Raw genomic sequence first — 12,431 nt, 5'->3', positions numbered from 1 at the left:
GAATTATTCATTCCTCCAAGGAGCCGGGCTTCCTGTGAATAGTGAGTGGTATTAAGCCACGGTCTGGGTGCATAATGCCATCGCTGCTGGACTGTCACTTCTCCCAGGCCCTCTGAGGGGACAGAGCAGGGCAATGTGAGCACGTGCGTGCACCTGCATCCACACCTGTTTCTGTATCCGCTGAGATCACCCAGTACTACCCAGCACCACCAGACTTCCTATTCTGGCCCCTTCCGCATTTGCTCCCTCTGACCATGAGAAATCGGCCTCAGTATCCTTCCAGTGTTACCTTTGACCAGCCCCCCTCCATGTAACCAGCTTGCCGTCAGCACTGCCCTCCTGCCACGTGGGTCCCCCCTTTACCCACTGGGGCTCTGACTCCACACATGGGCTGCCTGCTACCCTCAGCCTGGACGCCCCCACTAGGCTCCCACATCCCAGACCCACGGGGACGCCCTCCTGGGGCTGCTGTGGCCCCTGCGGGTGCGGCCCTGTCCCATTCCCCCCATGGCTGAAAGGTCAGTCATCAGGACGGGAGTGGGAGAGGAAAGCTTAAATAAATGCTAAACAGTATTGCTCCCCTACCCTGCATTATTAAGGAAATACATGGTAATTTGATTTTTTAAAGGAAAGGCAAAACATTAAGGAAATAAGAATACTCCTAATCCCACTAATAAGGTTGCTCAAAATTTTCAAATGGTTCTTTTTACTTTTTACATTGAACATAATTTTTTATTAACTTTTTAAAATTTCAACTTTAAAGGAGGTACAATTGACATAAAATTGTAAGCTATTTAAGGTATACACTGGGGTGACTTGGTATCTGTATGCACCACGAAAGGATTCCAGGTTGCTCAGAATTTAATGCTAAAGTCAACACCCTGATCCACAAAATCCCAATTTTGTAGATTTGTAGTGTGCAGTGTCCAGTATAAACCCGTTAGTGTGTATATTGTGTATACAGTATTGACTCCAATTATGAAAAACGACAATGTACAGAAAGTATATGTAGTCTTTCATGTATATGCACTATCCGTACATGGTAATTTATCCATATTGGGATTGTTGTCGTTTTCTTTCGACACAGGATACTTCCTCATGTCATTAAGGGTCGTTAGAGGATGTGATTTTTAATGGCTGTGCAGTTTTCCATGTTTCATTTCAACCTATTCTCTCCTGTTGAGCATTGAGGTGGTTCATGATTGTCTTCCGTTTGATGTGCTGCAGTGAAACTCCTGGTCGGGAAGTCTTGGTGTCTCATGGTATTTCCCAGGGTGTAACCTCTACTGTTAGAACCATCCAGGACGGGTTCTTAGTTGTCCTCCACAAAGGGCTGTCGCTTCGAATTCCTGCCTCTAGGGGGCGCATGTCTTCCTACCTAGTGTTTGCCAAGGGTCACCCTTCTTTTGCTTCATATTTTACTTTTTTTTTTTAAATAAATTTTTTTTCTTTAGTTTCAGGTGTACGAAACAATGTAATAGACATTTACACCCCTCACAAAGTGATAACCCCCCCAATCTACTACCCCTCTGACACTGAATATAGCTGTTACAATTCCATTGACTATATTCCCTGTTGTACTCCATCTCCCATGACTATATATATATTTTATGTATATATAACACATATAATACATGTATATAATATATAACATGTAACAGAATAGATATACTATATATGTTATATAGTATATGTGTGTGTGAATGTGTATGTATGTGTGTGTGTGTGTGTGTGTGTGTATTTGATGTTTATGCTTCTTTTTTAATTTGGCCAAAATGGTGTGTTATTCTCATTTCTTTGATTGTTGGTGGAGCTGAACATTTTTTCATATCTTTTTGGCCATTAGTATAATGTTTCATAAAAGTTGCTTGTTCATGATAAATGCATTTCTGTTCTGTAGGAAACTCCGGGACGTTCTACAGCAGAGGCTAATAAAATTCTTCATTGACCAGAGTAAAAAAGACTCTGAGAAATATGCCAAGTTTTTTGAAGACTACGGCTTGTTCATGAGGGAGGGAATTGTGACCACTGCTGAGCAGGAAGTCAAGGTAGGGTCTGGGTTTCTGGGCCTTTCTGTGGGTTGCCTTGGGCTGTAGAAGCTGGTGGAATCCAGAAACTTGAGCTTCCTGGTACGTAACCAGTGGCCTAACCGGGCACCCCAGCCACTACTGCCTGGGGGTCAGTAAATGCTGCCTACGGCCCCTGGACGTCTGCTGGGGGCCAAGCAGGCCCAGCACTGCCTTCGGGATCCTTCTCACCCTTTGTCCCACATGAGTATCCTCTCCCATCATCCCCTTGCCTGAGGCTGGAAGGAAGGAGCGCGCGCTCTGTCTCCTCCCACAAGGGTTCAGGGGGCTCAGGGGAGCACAGTGGTGGGAGCAGGCAGGTACAGCTGTGTGTAGTCAGGGCATGTTCATTGTATGACTGGTGGAAGTCCTTTGACACGGTGCCGCTGGGGCCGGAGTTCAGTTCATTGTGCAGCATTACTTAAAAACAATATGATAGTCCCATAAACATTTTTTGGCCATTTTTAAATCACAACATAATTCACATCCCATAAAATTCGCCCTATTAAACTGCATAATTCAGGGGTATTTAGTACATTCACAAGTTGTGCGCCCACCACCTCTGTCTAGTTCCAAAACATTTTCATCACCCAAAAAGACATCTGTCCCATTAAGCAGTCAGTCTCGGTGCCAGGGTTTCATCTTTTGCTCCAGAACAGTAACAAGGAAGGAGGGGTCCCCAGGGGTTCTTCAGCCGTTGGGACCAGGGCGCCGTGCGTGCGGAGGCTCCCAGCCTGCCTCTTCCCGGGCCCCCACCCCCACTGCTGGTGGTTGGCAGACAGACTCACACTGCTGCAGGCACAGGCCCGGTAACCTGGCCCCTCATACTCATTGATCCTAGTTCTGCTTAACAGCACTTAGGTGGTGTTCACCTCATGCCAGAGGCTTTTCTAAGGCCTTTCTAATAGTAAACTCAGTGTGTTCCTATTTGGTAATGGGGACCATAACTGGGACGTGAGCACAAGCTGAGGGTCTGGGTCAGGAAGACTCGCCAGGTGGGTCCCACATCCTTGTTTTTGCCCTCTCTGTCCGCCTTCTGTCCACCTGTCATCTCCATCCCGTCACTCTCTCATCTGGACCTAGCCCTCTGGGTGCGCCCACCCCTCCCGTGTCCCCACCGCTTGTCTGTGCTGTGCTTGTTGATGAATCGATGGCGTCGAGGAGGCAGAGTTTATGTCTCAGGTCACGTCCAGACGGGTGGCGTCAGGGACCGAGGCCCCTGGCGTCTTGGTGCTCGTCTGTCCTCACCAGGCAGCTGCCACCAGCAGTCAGGACGGCTGTAGCAGTCGCAGAGCGTTTCAGCTGATGGGAAGGGCAGGCCCCTCCTTTAAGGGCCTGTTCTCCAAGTTGCACACACAGCCTTCACTTGCACCCCATTGGCCAGGACTGGCACCTTGTTGGAGGATGCTGGGAAATGTGGACTTGACACCTGTCCACGAGCCCACTGTGACTAGGGACCAAGGGAGGGCACTGAGTCCAGGACCGGTCTCTGCCTCAGAGAGGGTCTGGCCACTCCTGGGGCTCACAGCTTGCCCAGGAAGCCCTGCTCCATGAGGCCCTGGGCCACACGGGGTGGAAGGTGCTCTCTGAGACGCCCTGCACGTTTGATGTGGGACCTGCTGGGCACCACGAGAGTCCCGTGGCCTGGAGGCGGAGCCAGGCCTCCGGGGAGCCTCCCGGCTGTAGAACACGGTGGGCCCACCCGCCGGGTGTGAGGCCAGCAGAGCCTCTCCTCCCTCTGGCCATATGCTCCCCAGTCTGTGTTCAGCTGCTCTGGAGGCTTTCAGAGCCAGGACCTTTGTCTGTCTGCAGGAGGATATTGCGAAGCTGCTGCGATACGAGTCCTCGGCCCTGCCCGCCGGGCAGCTGACCAGTCTCATGGACTACGCCAGCCGCATGCAGGCCGGCACTCGTAACATCTACTACCTGTGCACCCCCAACCGGCACCTGGCTGAGCACTCACCCTACTACGAGGCCATGAAGCAGAAAAACATGGAGGTGGGTGAGCGACGGGACGGGCCAGCCCCAGCGGGCTGTGGGGGCCAAGTTAGAGGACACGGCAGGCTCTGAGTCCTGACGGAGGGTCTCTGCTTAGTGGAAAACGGCTGAATGTGCCCAAGGCCTGGACCTGGGAGAGCCAAGCAGGGAGTAGTTTGTGTGTCTCTGTAGGAGGTAATGGGTTTCCCTGTAAGCAGAGCCGTTGTTCCTCTGCTAAGGCATAAGCAGAGCCTCCCTCAGCACCACCAGGTAACCCGCGTCACCTACAAGGCCCAGGAAGCCCCAGCATCCCATGCGGCTCTTCCAGGACTCAGGGCCCAGCCCGCAGCCTTCACCTCCGTGACCGTCTGTCATGGGCGGAGTCTTCTGCAGGCCTGACCGACGTTTTTGGGCCTTCGCAGGTTCTCTTCTGCTACGAGCAGTTTGATGAGCTGACCTTGCTCCATCTGCGTGAGTTTGACAAGAAGAAGCTGATTTCTGTGGAAACAGACATCGTCATTGATCACTACAAAGAGGAGAAGTTCGAGGATGGGTCCCCAGGTCGGTTCTTTCCCTTCTCTCTGGGCACAGGTGTGGGTGGCGGCCTGAGGACGCAGGTGAGGCCGGGATGGCCCGGGGCTGCCACTGTTTGCGGCAGGGCCTCTTTCCTGCAACGTGGGTTTATAGGGGTTTTCGAGTGTCTTTTTAAAGTAAAAATTATATGGGCCTCGGGGCAACCAAAAGTGCCCTTCTGAGGCCCAATTTTATCTGAATTTTAGGTGGAAAGCATCTTTAATGGCTTCTGTCTTTTGTGCCAGAGGCCTGGGGGTGGGGTGGGAGGAGCCTGCTGGAAACTTGGCATTGTGACAGTGACATTTCAAGCCCCGCAGTGGGAATGAGATGGGAGTTGTGAACTGCCTCTGAGCTCACTTACTTTTCTCCTCAAGCTGATGACCGCCTGTCAGAGAAAGAGGCAGAGGACCTGATGGCCTGGATGAGAAATGCACTAGGGTCACGTGTCACCAACGTGAAGGTGAGCAGAAGGCCACCCCCGACCCCCATGGCTCCAGTAACCACATAGCTGGCCAGCCAGTTGGCTCTGAGTTGCTGGCTCGGTGGGAGTTCTCCCACTGGCGGTTGATGCCGTGGTACGTGGGGGCAATCAGGCCAGGCTTGTCGCTGCTGCTTTTGTGTGTATGCTTAGATGTGTGCGGCCACTGTGACCAGGGGTGTTGCTGGGGCAGGACAGGTGGGCTCAGCTGGCCCGTTTCCTCCACTTTGTAGAGCAGGTAGGAACCAAGAAAGGGAAAGGTGAGCAGCCAAGGGCCTGGTGAGCAGATAAAAGCAGAGAAGAGAGGTCCCCACATGGCCACCCCAGAGTTGTTCTGGTCCAGGCTCCAGAGGAGCTGTGGTGGCCCAGGACATAAGGGGTTCCACCCCAACCCTTGGGGAGCTTATGGTCTAGCTTGGGTTCTTGGGGATGGTGGGGGGGCTTCAGAGCTAGGAACCAACCGGTCCAGGTCAGCCTCCAGAGAACAGTTGTCCATTGTAGGGTTACTGGCTCAGGGACAGTCCAGGAGTGGCCCTAAGGGACAGGCAGGTATGCAGGATGCATGTGGCTAAGAGCAGAGGAGGGCGGACCCAGGTGGCTTTACTGGAGGTCACAGCGGGACTCGGGGGGATGAGGGGTGGACACAGGTCAAAAGAGGGGCTCCTGGCAGGGAGCATCGAGAACCAAGGTGTGCAGCTGGGACTTGTGTGTGACACATTCCCTGTGCGGTGCTTTACAATGGGGACTCATGTAAGCCTTGGGCGCGATGAGGGAGGTAGAATTATCCCCATCCTATGGAGGAGAGGAGAGGAGACAGCACGTCCCCAGATCACGCAACTAGAACGTCCTGGAGCTGGGGTTTGAGTTGCAGCTTAGGTTCTTCTCGGTACCACAGGAAGGGCGTGTGTGGGCCCAGCAGGCCCAGTAGAATCGCTGGTGTGACTGAGGCCCCAAGCCCGTGGGTGGGCGGAGGGGAAGGTGGGCCTGCCCCAGGAAGGTGTTGTGACCGCTGAGGAAGTCAGGCAGAGGGACCACAGGTGTGAGCGTGAGGGCTGCTGCAGGAGGCTGGGGCAGTCAGGAAGGGCGGGGTTCAGGGAAGGGACTGCCGACCGGCCTGCGGGCCTCAGATGGTCCCTGTAGGACGGGGCAGTGGCCCGTGGAGGAGAGAGGGGCAGATGACACCTGGCAACATAGACCTTGGACTGTAGCTGACACATTAGGAACTGGTGGCTTTGGGGGATAGGAGTCGTCCCCAAGCAGGATGCTGTTGCAGGAAGTTGGTGCGAGGCAGCGGTTCAGGTTAGTGGGTGACTGGGGGTGGGCTCGTCCCTGGAGACCTGTGTTCTCCCTTGTCGTCTGGGGGGGGCTTCACACCTGCTCAGGACTCCCTCAGCCCAGGTCCCCGGTCTTGCTTACAGGTGACTCTTCGACTGGACACCCACCCTGCCATGATCACGGTGCTGGAGATGGGGGCGGCACGGCACTTCCTACGCATGCAGCAGCTGGCTAAGACCCAGGAGGAGCGAGCTCAGCTCTTACAGCCCACGCTGGAGATCAACCCCAGGTACGGCTGCCGCCCCGCGGCGAGCCTTTCCATCAGATGGTTTAGGTATAAAATTCAAGATTTAGTGTAATCATATTAAATGTATGGATTGAGGGAAAATTTCACCTTTAATTATGGTCTACTTCGCTAAGAACAAACACACGTGGGTTCATATATTTTCTTTTAGTAGTATTTGGTTTATTTTAATGTTGGCACTTGCTGCATTTTCTAATATCAAAGCTATTGGGTTTTCTGGGTATATGATCATTATCTGTCAGTGACCATTTATAGTGTCTTTCTAATTTTTATGTGCCTTCTTTTCTCATATTGGACTGTCCTATCACAGTTTTTTGAATGTCCTGATAACTTTCCACAGCTCAGAAGTTGGAGGCCCTTGTGCTAGATGCACAGCTCTGAGCTAACGTCGGGGGGTTTCTGTTGCAGGCACACACTGATCAAAAAGCTCAGTCAGCTGCGAGAGACTGAGCCCGAGCTGGCCCAGCTGCTCATCGATCAGGTGAGTCTCCTGGAGAGAGGCTGACAGCAAGAACAGAGGCGCCAGGCTGCCTGTTGTGCAAGCCTGCGTCTTCCTTTGAGGTGGGACAGCACAGGTTCCTCTAAAAACCTGTTCATTCTTCTGTTAAAATGTCCCCGAGTTGGAACTAGGATGGGGCCTCCCTCCCAGTAAAGAAGTGACCCTCTGCCTTGCAGATCTATGAGAACGCCATGATCACAGCAGGGCTGGTGGATGACCCCCGAGCCATGGTGGGCCGCCTGAACCACCTGCTTGTCAAGGCCCTGGAGCGACGCTGATGGCAGGGGCTGCGCCGTGGTCCCGGGGGCGTGACCACGGGACGCTGTGCCTCTGCGGTGGGAAGAGGTGCCAGAGAGCAGGAAGGAATGACTGGATGCCACCAATGACAATACCACCTTTTGAGCTTTATTTAAATTAAAAGGTATTTCTTAATCTAAATGTTAAGCTTTTTGTGCAGATTTATAAGGTAGGACACAGCGTCATGCTTGTAATGGAAGCAGGCACAACAAGAAAAAGCCTGCCTTGTGTCCCCTTCCTCAAGCTCATGGGGGCGGGGGTACTGGCCCTGTGCTCAGGGAACTCGGCACTGGTTTCCTAAACTCTGTTCCCATAACCTAAATGTGACAACAGGAGCAGCCACATGCTAGAGGTCACCAGCCAGGGCCCCGGGAACCGCTCATCAGGCTCTCTTCAGCCTCACCTCCACCGGGTAATGGTCGCTGATGGCTTGGGCCTGTGGAGAGAAACATGCAGTGAGCAGTACGCCGAGGGCCAGGTCGAGCTGACCAGCTCTTACACCCAGGCACTGCGCTCTGTCACATCTGCCTGGGAAGCGGCTGCCATGGACAAGTGGCTCTTTCAAGTCAACGAATAAAGTAGTGAAGTCCCGTGGGTTCAGATCACTCCACCCCTGCGCCCCAGTCCCCTTAGCTAATCACGTACAACCTGGATGCTCAGTCCATATGCAGCTTGGAAGTCAAAGGGAACAGCTGAGTCGGGAACGATGGCCTGTTGGAGCAGAGTCCCAGCAACCACGATCCTGCAGCACCAGACATGACAAGGTCCCCTTAGCTCCGTGTACCCTAAACCTCAGATCCCAGCACGTTCCCCAGCTCCTGTCTGGCCCTGGGTGTCACTGCCCAGAGAAGGGGCCCCCTGGGCCCGGGACTGGCCAGACTCGGGTCTGCGTGACCTGTATACTGAGACTGTTCAGAGAACCAGCACCAAGTTATCCCTAAATGTGTTTCCCCATTTCCCGAGTGGACTAAATCTCGGGAGGGTGAGTGTATCCTGAAGGTCTTGGGACCCATTGTTGAAGCTGGGCCTAGACAAGTCATGGCTGTTCATGGAGGTTCCCCCATCCCTACCCTGGGTCTGCAGACCCTGCTCACCTGTCATAGGCACAGTACGTGGATGTCACCGTGGTATCGGCGGTGTCAGGAATCAGCCACTGGAAGGCAGGGCTCGTGCGCAGGCGGATGGACGACCAGTGCGAAGAGGTCACGTAGCTGCAGCCAGCATTGAAATCACCCATCAACATGATGTCCTACCGGGAGACACAGCCGGTTGGCCCAGGGACAGAACAGGGGCCCCCGAAGCCAATCCACAATGTAGCCGGGGGGCTCACCTCCATGTCCCACTTCTGCCGGACATCCTCATATACGTCGTAGAGAGAGTCGATCTCAGCCACTGCATCCAGCGGGGACGCGTGCAGGGGGACGATGGCAAACTCCTTGACCTCTGCAGAGAAGGTTGTGCTAAGCCAGGTTGGGGGGCAGGCCTGGGCTGTGTGTCAGCCCAGCTCAGTCTTGTGTTTGTTGCTGGGGCAGAGGACACAAGACAGTCCCCAGGGGGTGGACGTTTTCCTAAGTAACTTCAACAAAAGTCCAAAGCACTTGGGGTGGTGGGGGCAGCATGTGTTGTGGTCCCCACCGCCTGCTCCTGCCCAGCACTCACGGGTAAACGGTGAGGAGAACTTGACAATGGCTGGCTCTCGGCTAAAGGTGTCGTTCCCGCAGGGCTCGCAGCCGTCGTCATACTGGTAGTGGTCCAGCACAGACACCTGGTCAGGTCTGCGGGAGACCAGAGGGTGGTGAACCTGGGCTGGCGGTGCTGCCTCACCGCTACACGCGCCTGCTGCTGCAGGCGGGGCCGGTCTGAGCTCGGACATCACACAGACACACCAGCCCGGAGCGCCCGCCCACGTCCTCCTGCCTCTGCCTGGGCAGTGAGACCTTGAGGTGCAGCAGCTGCCCCTACACCTGGAGGAGGGGGCCGGGGACACACACCACCACCACACACACACACACCCTTCTGCCGGCGCCCTCGTAAGAGATGGCCCATCTCGGTGACTGGGCTTTACCTGAACAGAAAGAGGTAGCGCTCCTTGTAGCTGCTGCGGCCCAGCGGCTCGCTGACCACATACTCATAGGTGTTGGGGTCATCCCTGGATTGAGGAAACATGTTCCAGTCAGGGGACCCACCGGGAACGTCCTGCTGCCCACTCAGTGTCCCGGGGGCCTAGCCGAAGTGGCACCGTGTCCTGAAGGGATGATCACCATCCCCACAAGCCTCCCCAAACCCCTGCCACTGTCACCCACTGATTGAGTCTGTCCAGCAGCTTCCCCACGGCCGTCAGGTGGCTGTCTCGGACCTCCTGGATCACGACAATGTCGTAGCGAATCAGGATCTACGGAAGGAGCCACGGCAGTGCTGAGCGGGCGGCTGGGTAGAGACTGAGGTGCCCGGGCCCTGCCTGCTCCAGGGCCCTGCAAGAGCCGAGCTGCTGTTGCCCAGGGAACTAGCACATCAGTTTGCCTGCAGCCTGATGCTGTCGGCCACGGCAGTGACAAGGGCCCTGTCCCACTGAGTTAACTGGGTGGCTGAGAACAGAGTTCTGGGAGTCTGAGCACACTCAGGACTGACCGCTGACCCAGTGTTCCCAGGGCCTATTAGACCACCCCCTCCCTGGGGTTCCTTGGGGACAGGCTGGCCTGGATCTACCTGCACAATGTAGTTGGAGAGGGTGGCATTGGACATCTTGGTCTCCCCGAAAGTCTGGATGTTGAATGCTGCTATTCTCAGGGACAGGGCCACATTCAGCACACCAGCCAGGGTAAGCAGCGCCCCCATCAGCCTGGTACCCTTCATTCTGGAGGAGGGACATTTGCATTGTGCGTCTGGGATAGCAGAGACAGTGCCCCGTCTTCCGAGTCCAGCCGGTTGGAGCTGGTAGAGCCCATGGCTGAGTTAACTGTCTCTGGGCCGTGCTGAGCAGCCAGGCTGAGCCTCCGCTCTCATCAGCATCCAGAGAGCCAGACACCAGCACCAAGGAAGGGACCCCACAATTTCTCACCCCTCTACCCACCAGAAGACAAGCCCCTGTGAGGGTTGCGAGCTTGAGGAGGCCCCTGGCACTGGTGGTGGGACAGTGGCTCACTGCCTTCCCTATTGCAGGCACCCACCCAGCAAGGACTGGTCAGGCTCTTGCCAGCTTGGCCACAGTCACCCAGAGGGACCCCGCTGGACCTTCGGACTTGGTGCCCACCCTCCAACGGGCCACAAGTCACAGCTCTTGGGGCACCAGACGCACTCACCTGAAATGTGACTTCTGCAAAGACACTGGGAATTCTGCTAAGAACCTGGAGTTGATATTCTTTGATATCAGTTTTCTTCCTTTGAAGCTTTGAGAAAAGAAAAACTAAATTACAAAGGGAATTCTATTAAGCACGGCTGAAAGGCCCATGCAGGGTTGCTGCAGCTCTGAACTCCGACACGGAATGCTCGTCCCGCCTAGGGTTTTAAAGGTTTAAGGCGGCTATGACCTTTCCCTGGGCATCACCTAGAGGACGCAGAACAATTATGCTGCCTGTGTTGCTTTTCCACACAGGTGAGTGGTTGGCATGTGTTTATTTCAACAGGTTCTGGCTGCTATAAAAAGGGCACCTGATAATATTTGCACTTGGTTTTAAAAAATCTAATAATAGGGCCACAGGCCTGTGTGTCCTTCACAAATGGTGTTCTCCCAGGGATGGGGAGCAGGTGTGTGCTGGAGGGCAGGGCCCTGGCTGCCGTCCCATCTGCAGGATGTGCCATGACCTTGGAGCCAGTAGCCAAGGCCAGACAACCCACATAGCATGTTGCAGACGGAGCCCATGGTGGCTGCTTTGTGGCCCAGGACCACACCAGGTCTTTCACTAACCCCAACACCTGTTGCTTAATCCATCAGCGGGGGGGGGGGGGGGCTGTGGGCAACTTGGCTAGAAGTTGGGGTTCTTTATGGAGTGCATGCAGCATTGGGGGCTGCAGGGCTTGGGTGCCAGGAATGGGCGGGGACTGGAGGACCCACCTCGGTTACCAGCAGGACAGTAGGGAGCCTTCTTGAGGCAGATGAGAGCCTGTGCGTTCCAGGCACAGGTGACCTGAGTGACCGAGTCACAAGGACACTGTCAGGCAGCAGCTGAGGGTCCATGACAGGTCCTGGTCCAGTCCTTTCTTTTTGGAATCTTTGACTTTCTCATTAGTATTCATTTCCTGTGGCTGCTGTAAATAAGTCACCAAAAACTTAGTGGCTTAAAACGACAGAAATTTATTCTCCAGCAGTTTTAGAGGGCAGAGTCCAAAATCTGTTCCAGTGGGCTGAAATCAAAGTGTTACAGGGTCGCACTCCGTCCAGAGGCCCTAGGGGAGGGTCCTTCCTGCCTCTTCAGCTCCTGGGGTTCTCGGCTTGTGGCCGCTTCGCTCCGACTTCTGCCTCCATGTCCACATGGCCGTCTCTGTGTGTCAGTTCTCCCTCTGCCCTCATACAGACACAGGTGACTGAATTTAAAGTCCTCCCCGTAATCCAGGACCGTTTCCCCGTCTCAAGATCCTTAATCACATCTGCAAAGTCCGTTTTTGCCATGTAAGTTAACATTCACAGGTCCCAGGAATTAGGACGTGGTATCTTTTGAGGAGCCATCACTCGGCCCACACCGTATCCAACGGGCTCCGCCCCATGTGGGAAGGGCCCGGTCCCTCCCTGGGATGGAAGAGTCTTGTGGTGTGAAGGTGGGTGCAGGGAGGCCAGGGCCTGGAGGTCTGGGAGCAAGGCAAGCTGGAGGGAAGAATCACCAGGGACCAAAGTCAAAGTCACGAACGTGCCACAGATCAGGCCAGCTGGTCAGGGCGCAGGAGGATGCAGAGGGGATTAAACACAGTTCATTAGGTAAACCAACTTCACGACCAGAACCCCCGAAGTAATGAAAACAAGCTGACGGA

The 12,431-nt window shown here is 54.6% G+C and overlaps 2 protein-coding genes across 3 annotated transcripts in view; one reads left to right on the top strand and one right to left on the bottom strand.

Annotated features, from left to right (window-relative positions):
• The window catches only part of TRAP1 (TNF receptor associated protein 1), a 41,121-nt gene extending 33,511 nt beyond the window's left edge, over positions 1-7,610 (top strand). Inside the window, exons 12-18 of the mRNA XM_033101382.1 lie at positions 1,901-2,048; positions 3,879-4,064; positions 4,466-4,604; positions 4,991-5,076; positions 6,513-6,658; positions 7,082-7,154; positions 7,349-7,610. Of these exons, the coding sequence (XP_032957273.1) occupies positions 1,901-2,048; positions 3,879-4,064; positions 4,466-4,604; positions 4,991-5,076; positions 6,513-6,658; positions 7,082-7,154; positions 7,349-7,450 (880 nt within the window). The 3' untranslated portion in view covers positions 7,451-7,610. The remainder of the gene's footprint in view (positions 1-1,900; positions 2,049-3,878; positions 4,065-4,465; positions 4,605-4,990; positions 5,077-6,512; positions 6,659-7,081; positions 7,155-7,348) is intronic.
• DNASE1 (deoxyribonuclease 1) lies at positions 7,556-11,073 on the bottom strand. Of its 2 annotated transcripts, none has more exons than XM_033101386.1 (9): positions 10,769-11,073; positions 10,176-10,323; positions 9,773-9,861; positions 9,535-9,618; positions 9,129-9,244; positions 8,800-8,912; positions 8,564-8,718; positions 8,118-8,211; positions 7,556-7,905 (listed from the first exon to the last, which is right to left on the bottom strand). In XM_033101386.1, the coding sequence occupies exons 2-9, from the start codon at positions 10,320-10,322 to the stop codon at positions 7,852-7,854; spliced, it is 852 nt and encodes a 283-aa protein (XP_032957277.1). In that variant the 5' UTR covers position 10,323; positions 10,769-11,073; the 3' UTR covers positions 7,556-7,851. The 2 variants fall into 2 exon arrangements, with proteins under 2 accessions (XP_032957277.1, XP_032957276.1); XM_033101385.1 differs by having other exon boundaries at positions 8,115-8,211; positions 10,769-11,069.
• Positions 11,074-12,431: the final 1,358 nt, after the last annotated feature.

Source organism: Rhinolophus ferrumequinum (assembly GCF_004115265.2).
Source record: "Rhinolophus ferrumequinum isolate MPI-CBG mRhiFer1 chromosome 15 unlocalized genomic scaffold, mRhiFer1_v1.p scaffold_54_arrow_ctg1_1, whole genome shotgun sequence".
Taxonomy (NCBI): Eukaryota; Metazoa; Chordata; class Mammalia; order Chiroptera; family Rhinolophidae; genus Rhinolophus; species Rhinolophus ferrumequinum.
Note: the sequence above shows the minus strand (reverse complement) of the source record. Positions and strands in the feature narration are given on the sequence as shown.

Excerpts from the sequence above, each read along its gene's own strand:
- DNASE1 (XM_033101385.1), bottom strand. The coding sequence starts at position 10,322 with ATGAAGGGTACCAGGCTGATGGGGGCGCTGCTTACCCTGGCTGGTGTG. Across the intron at positions 9,862-10,175 it reads TCTCCAACTACATTGTGCAG|ATCCTGATTCGCTACGACAT; the intron begins GTAGATCCAGGC and ends CTCCTTCCGTAG. Across the intron at positions 8,212-8,563 it reads ACGTACTGTGCCTATGACAG|GATCGTGGTTGCTGGGACTC; the intron begins GTGAGCAGGGTC and ends CTGGTGCTGCAG.